We start from the raw sequence: 21,387 nt of genomic DNA, 5'->3' as shown, positions 1-21,387 counted from the left end.
TCATCCAAACCCAAGTGATCCTTCACTATCTTCTCACAGAAAAAAATACGTGTAGTGGGCCTCTTCCAGATTTTCAACAGAATGCAATTATATCTGCCCTATGCCTAAATTTGATGAGCCCCTGGAGAAGGAAATGGCAACCCACTCCAGTATTCTTGCCTGGAGAATCCCATGGACGGAGGAGCCTGGGGGGCTACAGTCAATGGGCTCGCAAAGAGTCGGACACCACTGAGCGACTTCACTCACTCACACACTCATGCCTAAATTTGATGAGTCAAGGCAATTATCAAGCCCTTTTAGCTTTTTCAGTACTATTCAGTCTATTACTTAGTCTGATTCTCTTAAAAGGCAAATACCTTGAATTACTTTATTACTTACTTTTTTTTCTTTTATAGTTGATTTACAGTGTTATGTTAGTTTCTGCTGTGTAGCAAAGTGGGTGAGTTATATATACACATATATACACTTTTTTAAAGATTCTGTTCCCATATAGATCATTACAGAGTATTAAATAGAGTTTCTTGTATTATTCAATAGGCTATTAATTATATATTCTATATAGTTGTGTTTATATGTGTATCCCAGTTTCCCAATTTATGCCTCCCGCTTCCCTCCCTGATAGGACCTAATTAATATTTGAAAGGGAGCCCTGCTTCATATCTCCAATCCATTACTTTAAAAAAATTTTTTCTTCCTGCTACCGATTCCCAGGATCATTATCCTACTGCTAAATTCTCATGTCTTATTTCTGTTACAACTTTTGGGATGTTACAGATTACAGTATCTGTAATATCTATATCCTGTGTCCTAATAAAATACATAAATATTCTGCAAAAAATTATATAATGAGTCATGTAATATTTAAAGATATGTACAAAGGACAGATATCAGAAATTCTGATGGCTAAGAAGAGTTTCCTTATGATTATTTATTAATTCTAGCTAGATCTTACAAGCTTCTAATCTGAGGACTTGGAGAAGCATTGAGTCAGATACATTACCATATGTAAAATAGATAGCCAGTGGGAATTTGCTGTATGATGCAGGGAGCTCAAACCTGGTGCTATGACAACCTAGAGGAGTTGAAGGTGGAGAGGGAGGTTCAAGGTGTGGGAGGAGACATATGTATACCTATGGCTGATTCATGTGGCAGAAACCAATTCAACATTATAAAGCAATTATCCTCCAATTAAAAATAAACAAAATTTTTTAAAAAGACAAGGATCCATTCATAAGCCCCAAGTACCTAAATATCAAGACATTCTGATTTATTAGAATGGGGAATTTTGGACAAAGAGAAGTCAAAGATAACTCACTAGATTTCTAGGTTTTAGTTGGTTATTGAGCCTATTAAATAATAGAGGGAATATAAAAGATACAAGAAAAGCTGGTTAGGGGTGAAAGGGAATAAATTTGGTTTTGGCCACATTAAATTTGATATACCTACAAAACAACATATGGGAAATGTCCTGTTAGCATCTGGAAATACAAGTCTGAAGCCTGGGAGAGAAGTGAAAGGTAAAAGATAAAGATTTTTAATCATTACCTGAGTAGATAATAGATTATATCATTCTGTGGGAATATATATAGTGAAAAGAAAAGAAGGCTAAAGATTGACGTTTTTTGAAAAGTGTAATTTAAAATCAAGTAAGAAAAAGTAAAGCCAGCAAAAGAGATTAAGAATGAATAGAGAGATAGGGGAGAAGCCATGAGTGACATTATTTGAGAAACCGTTATGGAAAAGCTTCAGGAAGAGAGAGGACTGGACTTCAATAGCATTAGATGTAATAACAAAATCAAAAACAAAGAAAACTAAAGAGACACTACTGGCTGGTAATTAGGATATTTTTGATGTCTGTTTTTGAGAACAGTTCTAATAAATAATAGGTTAGAATGGGGGAAGAGTTACGGATCCTGAGAAAGAAAATGGTAAATGCATTTGTTAAAGGCAAAAGCACAAGCTGTACAGCCACATAAGATTTCTACACCTGGATTTCATCGCGGAACTAGCATTTCCATCTCTGAAAATTGTGAGGAATCAGTGAAAGTAAATACAGGATGAGGTTTCTCAAGGAAACACTGATTCCTAACAGATACAGAATTCTCACAGAACCAAGTCTTTGGGAAAGTCATCATGACTACTAGTATTAATTCTTCCTCTACAAATTCTCCAAGAAACTTATCAGTTTCTTTCAGACCAAGAGTAGTGGCTCTTTAGTAAGTCTTGGCCTCCAAGCTAATGGCTACTCTGTCCACAACTGCGTTTCTTTACCTTAAGCTATTCTTATTCCATCTTTCACAAGACGAGTACTTTGCAGATACGATATCTTATTGTCCTTAACTTCTTGTCTCCTATATGTCTTTGAGAGTCCTACAAAGTGCATTTATTTCTAGACCCCCACCCCTGGTGGTATGCACCAACCTCTCATTCAGTGACCACTTGGTTGGTAACTTGAGATCAGTCATGCCTGCTACGTCACTTCAGTCGTGTCTGACTCTGTGACCCCATGGACTGTACCCTCCAGGCCCCTCTGCCCATAAGATTCTCCAGGCAAGAATACTGAAGTGGGTTGCCAGTCCCTTCTCCAGGGGGTCTTCCCGACACAGGGATCAAACACAGGGTTAAGTCTCCTGCATCGTCAGGCAGGTTCTTAACCACTAGCGCCACCTGGGGAAATCAGCCATAGTGGGAGTATTTGTTCTCAGAAGTCAGCCAACTCTGTAAATCAGAATTTTTCCCTTTTGGATAGCTGATTGTTAAACATGTATCAGCACACCACTTCCTATCCATACCCATTACAGAGAATGAAGAGAATGAAGGATTAACTGCCTAAACTCTATTCAGCTCTCATTACAGTAGTTTATACTCTGATTTGGGCTTCCCTGGTGGCTCAGATAGTAAAGAATCTGCCTGCAATGCAGAAGACCCAGGTTTGATCCCTGGGTCAGGAAGATCCCCTGGAGGAGGACATGGCAACCCACTCCAGGATTATTGCCTGGAGAATCCCATGGACAAAGGAGCCTGGTGGGCTACAGTACACAGGGATGCAAAGAGTCGGACGTGACTGAGCAACTAACACTTTGACTTTTTCACTTTATACTCCAATTTGATACTTTATATTGGAGACAGTACCTCAGGATATAGCCCAGATAAAATAACCATTCCATTCACTTCTATTCATTAAAAATTCATTGAGTTCCTAGTTAGGCATTACTGATCTAGATAATGGGAATACTAAAATCAATATGACAATAATTCTCCTCAAGGAATTTATAATCTAGCAAGAAAAAATGATAGGTAGAAGGTAGATAGATAGATAGGAAAGAGACAGAGACATGGAGAAACAGAAATGTGATAAAAGTGTAAGAAAGGCATGAATAAAGTAGTTTAGGAGCACTCAACGCAATGACCAATTCTCTTGAAAGAAATTAAGAGTTTTCTAGCTGGGATTTCATTTGCAGGGTACTGTTTACAAAGTTAAATCTTAAATTATTGCTCAGTTTTCTCTGGCCCTTCCTCATTGTCTTCTCCCTCCAAAGCAGAGGATTTATCACACAAACTTCTTTAGGAGTCCTATATAAACAAAATGATCTATTGACTGATTTTTGCACAGTGCAACATTCAAATCAGACAATGATGAGAACTTTGGACAGAAAAAAGAACATCTAGAAATAGTTCCTTAAAAAGAGAGTACCTACAGGTGTGGTACTAACAAAAGCATCCACTCTGAATTATTACATGAAATGAAAATAAGGTGATGCAAATAAGAGCATCTTCTTGCTCTTGTGATTGCTTAATTTACCACAGTGCCAAGATTTCCTCTACTCTGTTCCTGTGTCCTCTAGATCCCCCGACCAGTATCAAGAGCCCTGCCTACAACTTCAGCTTCCCTCTTCTCTTTCACAGATTTTGTTTGCCCCGATTTTTCCCTACCATTTGACCTATTCATGTTTTATCTCTGAATATGATATGAATATTCCTCCAAATATTTCTTGATGATCTAAAATATTTTTCTTCAAGCTTGGACTTTATTGCTTCCCAGTATTTTGCCATAACCAATTCTCAGGCTAGCGTTTTGGACAAGAGATTATAGTTTTACAGTGAGATTCAATAAACTGAAGACAAGCAATGCTTCAGGAATCTCATAGAAGTTCATATACAAAGCTCAAATGACATGAGTTGCTGAGATGCTGCAGAGAAATCAAACAAGGAAATTACTAATTTAAGAACTTGAATATACTGGAGAAAATGAAAATTTCATCTTAGAAATTTGAGGGTTTTTTCCTCAGGAATATTATTATAAAAATTTGATAATAACTTTCTGTGCAGTAGAGCTCTGCTGATATTCTGTTTCTTTCCACTGATTTAGATAAATAGGGAGAACATTAACTTTTCCAGGCCACTTAAGAACTCTAGAGTCTGGAACATCCTGGAGAATAATTTCCTGTAAATTTTTCTAGTTTATGATCTGCTTAATAGTACTGTACAAAACATCAAAATGTTGTCAGGAAAAGCTTCTTCACTGTAGTCCAAGACTTTAATGATCTCCAGTCAGCACAGTTTTCAGCTGAGATCCTGTAATCCTATGCAGGAAACCTTCTTTGTTTTTGTTCCATTAAAGATAATGATGAGCACGTCATCTATTTTTCATCTGTCAGCTGTAAACTAATACATGCTGGTCATTTAAGACATTATTTATTGTATAGTGCCAAAGCAATATCAACCATTTCCTAAAGGAACTTATTCACATTCATAACTCATTACCTTGGTGTAATAATTTGGCTGCTTCTGTCTCACTTTTAAATTATATAAATTAAATAACTTTCATTTATCATACTTTTGGAAAAGCAAAAAGATTGGATGACTTTAAAAGTAAACTCCCGTGATAGGTCAAATAATTGATGATTTGGGTGTTTTGGGGAATTGTATACATGAAGATGTTATATTCTAAATGTATTAAAAATATGTCCTTCTGAAGTTTTACTTATAAATTTTTTTCTATTGTTTCTTACTTTCCAAATTTCTTATTCTGTTTATCATGTGTCTATTTGTAATAGAAACCTGAGCTATATCCCAAAGGTAAACATGCTCAGTTACTAGAATAGAGAAATGCATTTGGTGCAGGCCTCATTGAGGCAGCAAAGTCATCATCAAACTTGACCTCTTAGCTAATTTGTAGTCTTTCTGTACTTAAACTAATCCATTCAGTGTTTTTTTATTTAGACCTGCTGCTTTAGGTGCTGGAAGTGAACAACTGCTGTGTGCTAAGCATGCTATTGGGTATTTTGATTATGTTATTTCTCTTACCCCTCAGAAGAACTCTGAAAATGAGATTTATCCTTATTTTACTGGTTAAAAAAACTAAACCTTAGATTTTAAATGAAATCTTTGACTCTTAGGTGCTAAGAGAGTTACAAAGATAAGGAGGATATTATTCTGGCTTTTCAGAGCTCATATTCTAATAGAAGGTTTGAAAATTAAATATGAATAGACACACATACCTATAACAAAAGGTAGCTTGTGATGAATTATATAAAGGCATAAAACTATAGTGTGTGGAATCTTATCTTTCTTTAAATTTTGCTTATCCAAAATTTTAGCTCAGCAAACTAGATTATCTGAGAGGTCTTAGCCAAAGATATGTGCTGTGTATACCATATGTGTTTTAAAAAATTTTTTTCAAGCCTTTGGCTGGCCCGTCTGCACCTATGAATCATAACATCAGGATCAAAACCCTTGATGACCTAAAGAGACAAAGGCTAGAAGCTGCAAAGTCAGAATCCTAACTACTAAAATACAAAAGTCAAATAAGTTGAGAATCAGTAGTTCCCTGTGAGGTGATGGGATATAAGTGAACCCAGCCAAATGTGAAAGATGAGGCCTGAGGACATACCAAGAGTCAGTCAGAACGTTTGATTTAATATTTCATCTGCTGTATAAATATGTTTTCTGAAATGAATCTCTTATACATAGAAATAGTTATATTTTTGTTGTAGCTTAGAGCAGTTTTAAGATAATAAACTTCCTGCTGGGTATTTTACCTGATAACTCTTTTGGTAAATATATTCCTGGAATTGGTACTAAGCCAGTGTTTAGCTGCTCTGTAACCATCATCATCATCCATGTCATCATCTGTCACTTATTAAGCACTTCTAGGTGTTCAGTGTTGCGCTAAGTGCTTTATGTGCATTATCTTACTTCATCCTTGCGGGGAACCTGGGAATTGGGTGTGATTGTTCTCCATATTTTAACAGATAAAAAGCTGAAACTCATAGATGCAATTGGCCCAAGATCACAAACCTAATAATTTATGTAACCAGGATTCATACTAGTGATTCAATGTCATTGCAGAGCATGTGCTTTTAATGGTTATACCTTAATAGTTCCTGAGTTAAAAGTTATGGCTTATCATTTGAACTTTGATAATAAATAATCCCGTAAGTAAAAACAAAAAAAAATTGCTTTTCTATTCAATGATAAATTATTTTTAAACATATAAATAGCAGTATGTTCCTCTTTTTTTATTATAAATTAAAAGAATGAGAAAGTAAAGTTCCACCAATATAATATAGTATCTATTGAACAATTTAATAATATTGAAAAGTTTCTTTGTCCATTTTTAATATATATGAAGTGTCCCAAAAATATATAAATAAAATGAAATTCTTCCATTTGAGGTCAAATTTACTTTTAATAAATTTCATGGAAAAAAATCCATATATGTGTGTATCCAGCATTATCTATGCTAGCCAGTATATACTAGTTATTTGTGTGTGGATGTGTGTGTATATATATATATTTATTTATTTATTTATGTTTAATACACTGGCTTACATAGATAATGTTGGATCCATCCATTGAAATGTTATTCTGGGCAATGATGAAAACATTGTCATTTAAAGTAAATTGTTTTCATTATTTTAAAATGACTTTAGTTTGAAAAAAGAATATCATGGACTGAATGTTCTCTAAATAAATGCATTGTAAATAAATAGACTTTCTTTTAAAATCAAATATAATAGTTCTATTTACATAGATATTTCCTGGGAAAAAGACAATGATTTTTAAAATAATTTTACTGTATTTTTTTATAATCAAGAATTCCAACAAAGTCAAAAGTTAGAGTGGATTTAGAAAGGCCATATTTTACCTAATTTATATATTTCAGATAAAGGATTTGATTATAACATTTTATGGACCTTTGAAATAATTCTTATATTTTACATTTAGAAATGGATCAGTTATTAACTCAAAAATATATAACAGAATACTGGGAGAGATGGAGAGGTTGAGGGGGAGAAACAGATCAGTTGAATTGATCTAATTAATTTAGATTTAAATTTAAATTAATTTATTTATGCTATATACTATTGCCATTCAACTTGCTTTACCAAAATATTTTTATCTAGCTAATATTTTCAGTGAATTATTACCCATATAGGATTATTTATTAGGTAATGATTATTCAAGTCACAGTAATGGTTTGCATAAGATAATCATCATTGTAATGATTTGTTAATATTGCCAGTATCTGTGGTTTAAAAAATCTCCATTAAGAAATTCACCAGGTAAGAATTTTTACCATTATATTTAAGTGGATATTAACAAAGAAAAATCCATTAGCGAATAGTCTCTTAGCCCAATAATAGCCATCAGGTACTGGCTGCATTATTTTGTATTATGCCATATACCAGGCATGTATTATTTCTGATTTTCAAAACAGTGCCGCAAGGAACAAAACAATGCTGCAAGGAAGACATTATTTTCCCTATTATTTTATAAACAGGATTTTAAAGGTGAAATAATTTGCTCAAGTTTACCCAGCTAGTAATAGTTTTCCTTACTCCAGGTTTTCAAGACTTCAAAATCTATCCTTTTTTTACATTCCATATGTCATTAACATAAAGCCTCTATGATGGTTTTCAGTCTACCAGAATATTTGAACACCCTGTACCCTGGCTGTGTCAGATAATCATCTGATTATTTCAATTCCAGGAAGTTTGAATTATCATAAATAATAATGACTTTTTCTAGTATTTCTAGGATTCATCAAAATTCCAGCAACCACTCAGAAATTAAACTTTCTCTTTTCTCTTGGCCTTTCTTTAAAAAGTTAGTGTTTTAATAATTAGATTTTGTATTACCTCTAGGTTTTCACTGAAGCATAATGGATTTAAGAGAAAATTTATGCTATTAAAATTGGTTTTCATAAGTTACAGTGGCAACTTCATCATGCTTTTAAAAAAATTTTATTCAAAAATTTAAAAAAATTTGCTTCCTAATATTAAGCCAAATATTTATTTCCCAGATTTTGGCCAAATGTTCTTCCCTGAGGCCATTGCTCTTGTGAAACTGTTTTAATGGCCTTCATTGGGGTGTGGTGAAAAAGCTCTAATTGACTTTACTGAAAACAAGGGTTTCATATAAATTGAATTTTTCTTTTAGGATAATTGCCATTCACTTTTGTTTTATATGCAACTGAGTGGGGTTTTGCAGTATCCTCTGTGGACAATTAAAGTGCTGAAATAGGAGAAGCGAGTAATTGCTTTGTGTGGTAATACTGACAACTTCTGCGTGTTTGTCAATCTGTGTTAACAGTATCGATCGGGATGGGATCCTCATAGAGGGGCAGATAATATTTCCACTAAATCTTCGGACAGTGACGTAAGTGATATATCTGCGGTTTCCAGGACTAGTAGTGCTTCTCGTTTCAGCAGCACAAGCTACATGTCTGTCCAATCAGAACGGCCAAGAGGAAACAAGAAAATCAGGTGAGTAGGGGGCTTTAAGAAGGAAATTCTAAACATGTTTTAGAATATCTTTATTTTTCTTTGGATAAATGTAAAATCCTTTCCTTCTAAATGGTTAATATATATCATGAAGACAAACAACTTCTGTGATTACTTTTTTTAATATTTTGGTCTACATTTCATACTTTTTTCACACAGAAAAGTTTTGTAGAACTTATAATAATTTTCTTGCTAGATTATTTGAAATAGTATCATTAGCTATTTTTCATGTTTATTATTGAAAAAGTAATTCTGTTGTTGTATTTTTACTGAGATTAAAGGGATGGTTAAATGAAGACTTGAATGTTTTTAATATTCTAAGGAATATGAAAAATCATATTGGAAGGTGATGAATACATTTCAATGATTAAGAAAACACAACATTACTTTTTGTGGAGGATGCTCTCTTGTCCTCCTGAAACTTTTATAAATGTATGGAAGTTTCTCCAAAAAATTTATAAATGTATGTTAGTATAATTTTCATTTATCACCTCATCTATAGACTTTATGGGCATCTAAGCTAAATTAGTTTTTTTTTTTTTTTTTAACTCCTATTGGATCAAAACAAAACAAAAATCAGTAATGGGGAGACCACAACTTTTTTCCAGGCAACTTTGTAACAGGAAAACACAACTTAAAAAAGCAATTTTGGTTTAACTGTTGCTTACATAGTGCTTCTCTGTTATACACTGGAAAAAACGTTTTCGATGCTTAAAAGATGTAATTTTTATCTATGTTTTAGTAATTTTCATTACTTTTCTATTTAATTTTGTATGTATTTTTTTTCTTAACATTTTCTTTCTTTTTTGTGTTTATTTGCATGCCTTCAATTTGTGTTGCTTTCAAAAGGCCAAAGGGACTAGAAGAGGGAGGGAAAGACGGGGATAAGCATGAAGAGATAGTTCATGCGGAGGAAGAGGTAAAGGAAGAAAGAACTAATGAGAATGAGAAAGGGAAAAACATTACAAACATGTGTAATAAGGAGACAAACAGAGAATCAGGAGATGAGGAAAAAACACCAGATATACCTGAGCAAGGGAAAGAAAAAGAACAGTGGAATAAAGAGGATTTGCAAAAGCAATTCTCACAAGATGATGACAGGTAAAATTTGCTTATTTTTATAGACATTTCCCATTAGTTATGTCCTTTCTCTTAATCCTATTTTGCCATTTGCATTGGGTTTATTTTCTTGCATTTTATCTATTTAGCTTCTAATACAACCAATTAATGTGTTGACAAGTTACTATCAAACAGATTGATTTATTAACCTGTCTTCAATTTGTATACACTAGCTCTCAGTATGATTTAATTGGGTTTTTTAATCCTTTTTGACTAGGTAAATCTAAAGTAAATTTCCCTTTCCATTTTTTTTAGCGTGAAATACTGTATATCTTCCCAATTTGTAGAGTCAAAAATCTTTAAAATGAGGTTCTGAAGGGGCTGGGAAAGTGTGGCCTGCTCTACAAGAAATATTATACACTAGAAATGAACTTTTAAAACGAGTGGCAAAATAGGTAGCAAAATGTAAGCTTTATTCTGTCCTCGAATAAAAAAGCAAGTCCTTTGTCTTATAGTTTTCTGGTGGGTTCTAGTGTAGTTTTAATTCCTGAGAAAGATTGTGAAGAACAGTGTTCTTTGATCCTTTAAAAAGAAAGGATAGAGGCTTCAGGGCTTGTTAGAAGGCAAACATATTGGGTTAGAAATTCATTCAGCTGGAAAACTGCCAGAGAAGGAACTTTGAACAGAGGATAAATGGAAAAAAACATAACAGCAAGGCATAAAGCCAAGTGTGTTTTCATTTTCATGACGTGATGCATTAATAAGTATGAATCCGTCTTCACAGTGCTGTACTGAAAGTCGCATCAGCCCAAGCACACATAGACTTCATCTCTCTGCCTGAGGAGATGAGCTTTCCCTAGCTACAATTCTCTGAGACTAAGAGTGGCAAAGCATGTATGGTTTGGAGGAATTTGGGTTTCTAGTGGCCAATTCAGAATTTGATTTTGTATTCTTATGAAGTTGGCATAATAAGCACACCCAATTACAAGCCAAATTTTGCTTTATTATATATAAATTCAATCTCAATTTATGCTTTACTCAAAATTAATGAGAAGATAATCATCATAAATGTTTACCCCCTTGGTATACAATTCAGTGGTCTAATTCTATGACACTTCAATTTTTGTCTCAGTTTGCTATATTTAACTATCTGTGGTCTATGAAGGTTTCTATGTAACAGACACAAAACCTAAAAGTTAGTTTTAAGTTAGGCATATTTTGTGAGTCCAATCTGAACTAGTAATTTCAAGTCTATTTTCTTTGTTTACATTGCTTTATTAATGAAGACTATTTTTCTGACTTATTTGGCATAGGGTCATTTCATCATTAATTCACAGAGAATAGTTTTTGAAAATTTCCTTAGAAAGAGACATAGAGTTTCCTTTCTTTAAAAAGCAGAGCAAAATGTGGGCCTCTAATGTGTTTTACTTTCTTTAAATTGTGTAAAGCAGAACATATGAGCCTCTTGCTGTGTGCCTGTTGCCAAAGTCTCTGTTAGCATATCTGGCTTGGTGGGTAGAAGTTTGGAGGTTATATTTTTAAGTTCTTGATTTTTAATAATTTCTGCACCATTTTCGTCTTGATAAAAGCACATTATTTTATTCAGGAAAGAAAAGGATGGTATAGTCCTAGCAATGAGTCTTTTAAGGCACTGTACTCTGCTTAAATATAACTATGTAATACTTGCAGAACTGGAAACTACACAGGGCCAGGCTGATGTCTTTCAGTTCAGTTCAGTTCAGTTCAGTCGCTCAGTCGTGTCCGACTCTTTGCGACCCCATGAATCGAAGCACGCCAGGCCTCCCTGTCCATCACCACCTCCCAGAGTTCACTCAGACTCACGTCCATCGAGTCAGTGATGCCATCCAGCCATCTCATCCTCTGTCGTCCCTTTCTCCTTCTGCCCCCAGTCCCTCCCAGCTGATGTCTTTAGGGAACATATATTCTATAAGATGGCAAAAAGTATCAACTGCAGTTATTTGTGAGAAAATGTTGGTGCCACTAATTAATTTTTGCAGCGTAAGGTCCTGAATTAGCTTTCACATCTCAGAATAAAATGAGCAATCTTTATTCCGAGAGAAAATATGTCTGAGTACTGCTAGTAACATTTTGTTTTGGTAGTTGATGAACATAATCATGGATTATTTAAATGACAAAAACAATTTAATATGCTTGTGCAACATTATTGAAAGTACTCTTATTCTATAGTACACCATTGATGTTTACTTGTAATCCAAGTTTTGTAAAAGAAAAATTATTTTCTGAATTCAGAGTTTAATATCTATAGCAATGCTGGTATATTTAAAATTAACATAATAACTGCAATGAACCAAATCCATTGTAGTTGCTATTTTCATTATAGTGATTGGATCTCATTGTGTGATACAAAATTATATTGTTTGTGTTATAGTTACCATATTAAAGTCTTTTGAATGTACAAGTAGAAAATGAATAGCAAAAAGTAAATTTTTTAAAAGTTCATTAAATATTTGAATATAATATTTTTCAAAGTAGCTTATAAATAATACATTTGTATTTAGCTATTTGTATTTCCACACAGGTAGATTGGTCTGGTTAAATATCCATATATCATTAATGATTGTCTAGTAATCATTTCTAGAAAATCTGATTTACCATTTAAAATATTTTTCTCCCATCTGTGTACCTGGATATGCTTTAAATTTTATAGCTATCTACATTTGCTGATTATGTACCATATATATATGTGGTAGGCTATCCCAGAAAAAAGTTTTCAGAGGTAATGAAAAATCATTCAATGAACCAATGTTTATTTACAAAATTTCTCAGGCAGAGTACTTTGAACTGGGGATAAAAGTGAAATCAAGCAGTTCTAAATTTCTAAGTCTGAAGGTCAAGTAATTTCTTAGCCTTGTGTGGATGGATATTTAAGGATAGCTCCATATCCAAAAAAATTTCATCAAGAAGCATAAATATATTCACAAGGATATTTGGTGAAAGAATTTGGCATAAGAAGTGGAGATCTTAAGTAAATCTGCAGTGGAAGATAGAAAAATAAATATTGAAAAGTACAGTATTGTCAAAACTAACAACACTGATAGCTTTGTGATCAAATTACTCATCCATCCCTCCAGATTCTGTTCTGGGCATATAAGACCAAAGAAAAAATAATTCAAGAAACTCGTTTATCTACAAATTTGTGTAGATAGCTAAATAAGATATCCTGAACCTCAACAGATTGCCTGCTCCTCAGATCTCATATTTTTGTATTACTCAGCTTTCTTTTAATACAAATGATATAGTTTATAGTTGTGTAAAAACTTTATGGCTTCATTATTGTAAAATGGGTTCAAGGTCTTAGGTAAAAGTGAAACATTCACACAAAGATTCATGTTTTAATGAAGACTATACAGAAAACCTTGAAAATTTGTATTTATCTGATATTTAGCAAATTTTTATGCTTTACATTCTTACAGAAGAGTCATTTTAAATGATGATTTGTAAGACCAAAATATAAATTAAAAGTTTCAAAAATAAAAGAAAATGAGTTCTCAGGCATGTCTATAAGTGGTATGTATATTTTCTCTTTCTGAAGAAAATGTTCTTGAGGTAGGAAAAGTTTTCAAAGGAAAAAGATGGCATCAATTCAAAATATTCATGAATAACTGTTTTTAAGAGTCTTAAACCATGAGCTTAAGACTTAACTTAACTCTATATGAGTTTTAGTGAACTCCGGGAGTTGGTGATGGACAGGGAGGCCTGGCGTGCTGCAATTCATGGGGTCGCAAAAAGTCGAACACGACTGAGTGACTGAACCGAACCGAACTGAAACCATCTCAATTATCTAGCAAAAAAAGTTCTTATAGTCTTTAAAAGGGCAAGCAGAATAATTGTTAATGAAATATTTACTACTGCTAACTTATAGATCAGAGTTAAAATGTGATAACACATTTTCCTGACTATGTGATATAACTTGATGTTACCACGTATTTACTCATATTATAGACCTTTAAAGGGCAAACAGTATGTTTTATGAAAATAATTATGGATTAGGAATCTAAAATACTTGTTTTCTCATTCTGATTCTGTTACGTGTCCCTAGCCACTTTGCCTGGCTTTTTTCACTTGTCAAATAAATGAATGAATGATTCACACTCCTCGTTTAGATGAGTGTAATACACAGCAAAGGGAAAGTAAGCATCTTCTGTTATACTAATGATTTGTCTTCATCATGAATTCAAGGAATAACTGGGTCTGTGGCTAACCACCAGTAAAACAAACAGCTCAACATATGTTTCTCTCACCTAGCAGATGATTCCAATATTTAGGTGACTTTTGTAATACTTCATTGATCAGGTTGAGTTTTTGTTGTTTTCTGGAAGTATGTCTCAGTGCTAACTCTCCCAGAGGGCATACTGATGGATTATGCTGTTCAGCTGATGGATTATTGATGGCTTGTGTTTTCCTCTTCTCATTGAAGCTATCTTCTAGTTAATACCACTGAAAATCTTATACACCCAAGCAACATCTATCCTGTTTTATGATTGTGATGAAAAGGGAACTTAAAACAAAACAACAAAAAACGCTTGATTACAACTTTTAGAATTTTGATCCTGTAAAGGCCCAGGAATTTGCATTTTAAAAACAATCCCTCCCCACCACGTGATTATGATGTATCCTTCCTCTCTTTTGGGTTGCTTACATTTCCTCATGAATGCTGAGATAAGCTTGTCAGTTTCGAAGGGAAAAAAAGCAGCTAGGATTTTGACTGGGATTGTTTAATTAGAGCAATTTAGGGATTATTGCCATCTTAGAAAATGTTGTCTTCTCATCCATGAGCACAAAGATGTTCCCTTATGTTACTTTCTTTCAGTGATGTTTCATCGTTTTCAGGATACATACCTTGTACTACTTTTGTTAAATTTATTCCAAATATTTTATTTTTGAAGTGAAATTGTTATTAAATTCATTTGTGCCTAATCATTGCTAGTATATAGAAACACAATTTATTTTTATAACTTGATCTTGAAACCTACAACCATGCTATATTCACTTATTAGCTCTAAAAGTTTTTAGTTAATACCTTAGGATGTTCTATATGAGGTCATGTCATCTATGACTAAAGATAATTTTATGTCTTCCTTTCTGATCTGAATGCCTTTTGTTTCTTTGTCTTGTCAAATTGACCTGGCTGAAACCATCACTGCAATATTAAATAGAAATGCTCATGGAATGTTTTGAAAAGAAAGAGCCACATAGAATTACACATTAGCTCTAAAAGCATTTCTGAGGGCATTGTCTCCTGTGTCATCATCCATTTAAAAAAAATCTGTGTAAAACTTTATTTTAAAATTGTGAGTAGCTGTCTTTAAGAACAGATGTGTCTGTGTCACTGAAAAAGAATGTAGCCCATTGTATGTTTTCTTTATCTAGTCTATCAGGAAGTTCAAGTTCATGGCCAAAGACATGATAATTCTAATCAGTTTCTTGAACTACATTGTATTAAAATCATTACCTATAACTGACATTTTTACTTTTCCTCTTTTTTGAGACTCTGCTTCCTTATACCTGTTTTATTACAATTGTGTTATATAACTTTGTTCTAAAAAACTGTCTCAAATTGTATATGCTGCTAAATCATAAGAGCTTTCATATTGCATCTAGCCTTTCCACCTTTAGAATTCAGCCCTATTACATTCTCTTCTTGAAATGTTTTTTCCTCTGCACTCTTGTGATTGTACACTCCTTTAGGTTTCTATCCATCGTTCTGATCACTTCTGTCTTCTTTGGGAGCGTTCTCTTTGCCCCTTGATAATTTCCAGACTCCCATAGTAGGCTGTCTTTCCTTTGCGTGTTCTATCTTGATGGTGCTTTCTATTCTGTGACTTTCAGTAGCATCTATGTATTCAGTGCAGTTCAGTTCAGTCTCTCAGTCGTGTCCGACTCTTTGTGACCCTATGAATCGCAGCACGCCAGGCCTCCCTGTCCATCACCAACTCCCAGAGTTCATTCAGACTCACGTCCATCGAGTCAGTGATGCCATCCAGCCATCTCATCCTCTGTTGTCCCCTTCTCCTCCTTCCCCCAATCCCTCCCAGCATCAGAGTCTTTTCCAATGAGTCAACTCTTCACATGAGGTGGCCAAAGTACTGGAGTTTCAGCTTTAGCCTCATTCCTTCCAAAGAAATCCGAGAGCTGATCTCCTTTAGAATGGACTGGTTGGATTGATGGCTTCCAAATCTGTATTTCCAACCCAGGTCCCATTCTTATTTATCTGTCAGATCTTTTCAGTCCTCTTCTGGCCATCTTCTTATCTGTCCTGGGGATGTACCAAAGTCAGCATGTATAATTGAATTCATCATACCTCTCACAGAACAGGTGACCACATTTAGTAACCCACTCCCCATTTGTACTCTCGATATGTGGCAGCAGCATCCTCACACGTGCCTCAACCAGAAACCTAAGCATCACCCTTTACTAGTTCTTTCCCTGAGCACAATTCCCTCCCTCCAGTCACCATGTCTTATTGATCCTAAAACTTAATTATCTCTGAAGTATTCCATTTCTCCCTAACTCTATATCTACTTCCATTATCTACACTACTATCTCTTATGGAGATTAGTTCAGTAGATTAGTTTAACAGGAAAATCTTATCTTTTAAAAATGATAGCCTTTAAATCTGAGCTCGTTATGCTAATAGCATAAAAAATGAGTAGTCAAATTCTTTTAAGTTGTTTATTTGTGAATTGTATACCCTTAAAGGATGAATTTTATGATATGTGAATATACTTTAAAAATGGTCATTTGGCTTCTGAAAAAAAAAAAAGAGGGATCTGTGTTTCTTCTTCAGTAAATATTATGAGTATAGGGGTGATAAAATGCAGGTGATACTTCGTTTAGGGTTAAGTTTGTTGAGCGTGTCTTGTTTTCTATTCCAATACTCCTTAAAAGCTACTTTTCAATAAAATCTTCATCTCTCTCTTTTTTAAATTCTTGTATACATTTTTAATATCACCAGAATACTGAAGTTGAATGAAATACAGGTTTGTTCTCAAGAAAAGGTGATAATTTTCTTTTTCCTTTTTTTTTGCAGCCTCAAATTTATCCTTTTCACATAAATTTAGTTGTTAGCCTAAAACTCTGAAATAATTCTCTCCTCTCTGTGTCTGTCTCTCTCTGTCTCTGTATCTATCTCTAGATAGATACATAGATAGATTCCTCAGTTAATACATAAATAAGCTATTTTCATAAAAATTTAGGAAAATTTCTTTGTGTGGGAATCTGAGCATGCTGTGACTTCCCAGTCTCTGTTTTGGGTCACCAAAAGGGAGAAATCTGAGATTTGAACATGTATGTGGTCTGAAGAGAAAGGGCATTTGAAGATAGGAAAGGCACTGGTTCTAGAGTAAGAACCTGGAGGTGGAGGAGGGGCTTGGTTCAGAAGCAAAGGTGGACTTTGGGTTGGCTCAAACCAGAAAAAAAGACAGATAATAAAATAGATCAGTTATTAGACAGGGAGTTGGGAAGTTGGTTGTCACTGCCTGTTGGCCCTAATGTTCTCAAACACATAAGAAGCGAGAATATAAGGGTTTGGAAGTTGAATTTGAGATTTAATTTGAAGATTTGGAATAATCACTGAAGAAAATAGGAGAAAGTAGCTTACCAAAGACAAATTTAAAAGTTGATGAATAGTTCTGCAGATCTAGAAGTTGGAGACCAGCAATTGCAAGACACACCAGCGTGGGAGAGTAGTGTGATCATTCCTAGCAGCACTGAGCCCATCCAAGTGTGGAAACACAATTCAGATTGTAGCATTTGTGGAGGAGTGGGAGTTTTGATGGATGGAGTTGCTGGGAGAATAGCAGTGGAAAGCAACTGAGGGTGCTTGTGTAAATGTCAGTGTTAGACAAGGAGGAGGAAAAGTCCATATGGGAACTTAGAGACTAGGAAAATACGGAGAAAATCCAAGAATTAGAACGCTAGGCCTTGTAGTCAAAAAGGAAGTTTAGGGTGTTGGGCAGGTAGAGCATGCTGTTGAAACTTAAGATCTTGTGGTGGAGCTATTTTCACTAATTGACAAACTCTAAGACATAAGCATTTGGGGTGAGTAGCAGAGTGGGTGAAAAGAATAAAAGTGAAGGTAACAAGATATGTGAGTTTTGGAATTACAAAGCCATTTAATAGGTCTTCTTGATGAATACTTATATTTGATATGGCTATGAGAATTGGGGAATTGAAAAGAAAACTAAGCCAGCTCTAAAACTTCAGTGAATGAGTCAGTGACCACGAGGTCATCAGATGACAGAAAGAAAGGGAAAAAAACGGTTAGTATATGTCAGCATGGCCAGAAGTCAAAAGAAAAGAAAGTTTAACAAAGAAAGTTTAACTTTAAAGTAGAAGAGAAATATATTTTTTAAGTAGCCAGTAGATAGAAATATGACAACCTATGAAGAAGGGTAAGTATTTCTCACTAGAGAAGATTTCAGCAGAAGCAGAGTGCTCAAGAAAGCACCAGGTTTCCGTTCAGATGGTAATGAAAAGGGCCGGGAACAGGTGGTAAGGGCATAGCTTTGTAAAAGTACCACCTGGCTTTTGCTTTTGCTGGTGTCACCATATTTTCCAAGTGGTCTTCACAGCTGACTCATAAAGAGTTATATTCAATACCACATCTCAGTACTTGGGTATGAAATTGGAGATCTGTGTTAATTAAAATTTACTCCCACATCTTACATAAATTTTAAGAGGCACACAATTTAATCGACTTTGTACTATATAATCATTTTTAGCAATTTCTGTTAATTTGTATTTCTGTGGTGACTGGTTACTCTATCCTATTATAACATGGGAAATCTTATCCTGAGATTCTTACCTGGATTCATTTTTACTGATGAATTAATTTCATTCTGGTTAGTGTAACAATTTAGGGTTCTATACATTTAAAATAATCATTGACATTCATTTACATATTAAACTTTTGTTTTCTGACATCACCACTATTGATTATAGGTAAATAATGTTTATATAGACTTGTCTCCTGTAATGGATTCAACTCATTTTTATTTCTACCATTTTTAACTTTATTTCTAAAATATTACCCACACAGGCTGTATGTTAGTAAAATAAATTTAGTGTGAAAGTAGAGAAATAATTAAATTGAAATGATTTCTAGCATACAAAATAATAGCATTAGAAAAGACTGCTGCAGTAGTTTCTGTCATATTCAATATTTATTTTTACAAGCCAAAAGGACAATTAATCCACAACTGTTATTCTAAATTAAATGCAACATTCTAACCAATGACTCCTAATAGAACCACAGATATACCTCAGGATGAACAATTTTAACATATAGAAGTTACATTTTTATAGAAATAACAAAAAGAAGATCAAGTTTGAAGTCGAAGGATTCCCATGTTGAGTGTCACTGTTAGATGCCAGTTTATCAGTATGGGGTGGAACGGTATAGTAAGACTTCATTTCAGATTCTGATTTTCCATATAGAAAGGATGAATCTAATCTTAAGGAAGCAAAATTCAAAAAAAAGAAAATCCACAAACACCTGGCCTGAGACCTTAGAACCTTAATGACAAAATCGGAATCTTTAATGTTTTGTGTTATCTTGACTTCAGCTTTTCACTCTTACTCTTACCCTTCTCTTTAAAGGCTCTTGCTTTAATTCCTTTGTTTCACAAATAATTCCTTTAATTCACATTGCTTCTAATGTCTGAAGCGCAGTTTCTTTCTCTTTCTGAGTAAAGTACCTGCTCATCCTTTAACACCCAAGTCAAGTACTGCTGCTGCTGCTAAGTCGCTTCAGTCGTGTCCTACTCTGCGTGACCCCATAGACGGCAGCCCACCAGGCTCCCCCGTCCCTGGGATTCTCCAGGCAAGAACACTGGAGTGGGTTGCCATTTCCTTCTCCAATGCATGCAAGTGAAAAGTGAAAGTGAAGTCGCTTAGTCGTGTCTGACTCTTAGCGACCCCATGGACTGCAGCCCACCAGGCTCCTCCATCCATGGGATTTTCCAGGCAAGAGTACTGGAGTGGAGTGCCATTGCCTTCTCCGAAGTCAAGTACAGATTCACCCAAGAGACACCATCTCTCCTCTTCCTTCATGATTTATCTAATATTCTTTTACAGTAACAGTTTCTCTTGGGTGCTCATTTTCCTGCCCTGTGAAATAGTTAATTATGTATCCACTTAATCTACGATTGTTGACCATTAGTTACCACTTAAGGATATGTATTTATTATTTTTATCTCTTTGCTGTCTTACTTCTCAAAATCTACAATCCCTCACACATAGTATGCACTCAAAAAAGTTTTAGGATGAATGTATGAATAAATGAGATTGTAATAAAGCAGTGACAGTTTTGAGGTGTGAAGAGCTGCTATCACAGTGCTTCTGGCATGTTCAGTATCCAACATGCTCCTCTCTCTCTTTGACAAAAATGACCAAGAAGTCACTTTTTTTCTTCAGTGGAAAGAAACTTACTTCTTTCAGAAATCAGTGGAGTTTTTTACCTCAGAGGAATTTGTTTTATGACACATGTGTATTCTAGTGTGAAAAGATTTAGTTGGTGGGTTGGTTTACTGATTTGATATATGATGAATGAGAATCATTATTTTATATATATGGTTCAGTTCAGTTCAGTCGCTTAGTCTTATCCGACTCTTTGCAACCCCACAGACTGCAGCACGCCAGGCTTACCAGCTCCCAGAGCTTACTCAAACTCATGCCCATAGAGTCGGTGATGCCATCCAACCATCTCATCTTCTGTCATCCCTTTCTCCTCCCACCTTCAATTTTTCCCAGCATCAGGGTCTTTTCCAATGAGTCAGTTCTTCACATCAGGTGGCCGAAATATTGGAGTTTCAGCTTCAGAATCAGTCCTTCCAATGAATATTCAGGACTGATTTCCTTTAGGATGGACTGGTTGGATCTCCTTGCAGTCCAAGGGACTCTCAAGAGTCTTCTCCAACACCACAGTTCAAAAGCATCAGTTCTTTGGCACTCAGCTTTCTTAATAGTCCAACTCTCACATCTATACGTGACTACTGTCACGTAACTTTGACCAGTAACATAACTTTGACCAGATGGACCTTTGTCAGCAAAGTAATGTCTCTGCTTTTTAAATATGCTGTCTAGGTTTTCTTCCATGGAGCTGGCGTCTTTTAATTTCAGGACTGCATTCACCATCTGAAGTTACTTTGGAGCCCAAGAAAATAGAGTCTCTCACTGTTTCCATTGTTTCCCCATCTATTTGCCATGAAGTGATGGGACTGGATGCCATGATCTTAGTTTTCTGTATTTTGAGTTTTAAGCCAGATTTTTCACCCTCCTCTTTCACTTTCATCAAGAGGCTCTTTAGTTCTTCTTCGCTTTCTGCCATAAGGGTGGTGTCACCTGCATATCTGAAGTTATTGATATTTCTCTGGGCAATCTTGATTCCAGCTTGTGCTTCTTCCAGCCTGGTAGCCTTTCCCTTCTCCAGGGGATCTTCCCAACCCAGGACTCAAACTCAGGTCTCCCGCATTGCAGGCAGATCCTTTACCAGCTG

The 21,387-nt window shown here is 34.8% G+C and overlaps 1 protein-coding gene across 39 annotated transcripts in view; it reads left to right on the top strand.

Moving 5' to 3' along the window:
• The window catches only part of RIMS2 (regulating synaptic membrane exocytosis 2), a 608,892-nt gene that overhangs the window by 459,178 nt on the left and 128,327 nt on the right, over window positions 1-21,387 (top strand). For 17 of the 39 annotated variants that reach the window (XM_059874470.1, XM_059874468.1, XM_059874482.1 and 14 more), the window contains one exon: window positions 8,599-8,771. The exons of 18 other annotated variants lie outside the window; for them this stretch is intronic. In XM_059874470.1, coding sequence (XP_059730453.1) covers window positions 8,599-8,771 — 173 coding nt within the window. Of the gene's footprint in view, window positions 1-8,598; window positions 8,772-9,638; window positions 9,891-21,387 lie in introns of all 39 variants that reach the window. 4 more of the 39 variants (XM_025001657.2, XM_025001654.2, XM_025001653.2 and 1 more) reach the window with 1 other exon arrangement.

Source organism: Bos taurus, chromosome 14 (genome assembly GCF_002263795.3).
Source record: "Bos taurus isolate L1 Dominette 01449 registration number 42190680 breed Hereford chromosome 14, ARS-UCD2.0, whole genome shotgun sequence".
NCBI classification, from domain to species: Eukaryota; Metazoa; Chordata; class Mammalia; order Artiodactyla; family Bovidae; genus Bos; species Bos taurus.
The sequence above is the reverse complement of the archived record's forward strand: the minus strand, read 5'-3'. Positions and strand labels throughout refer to the sequence as shown.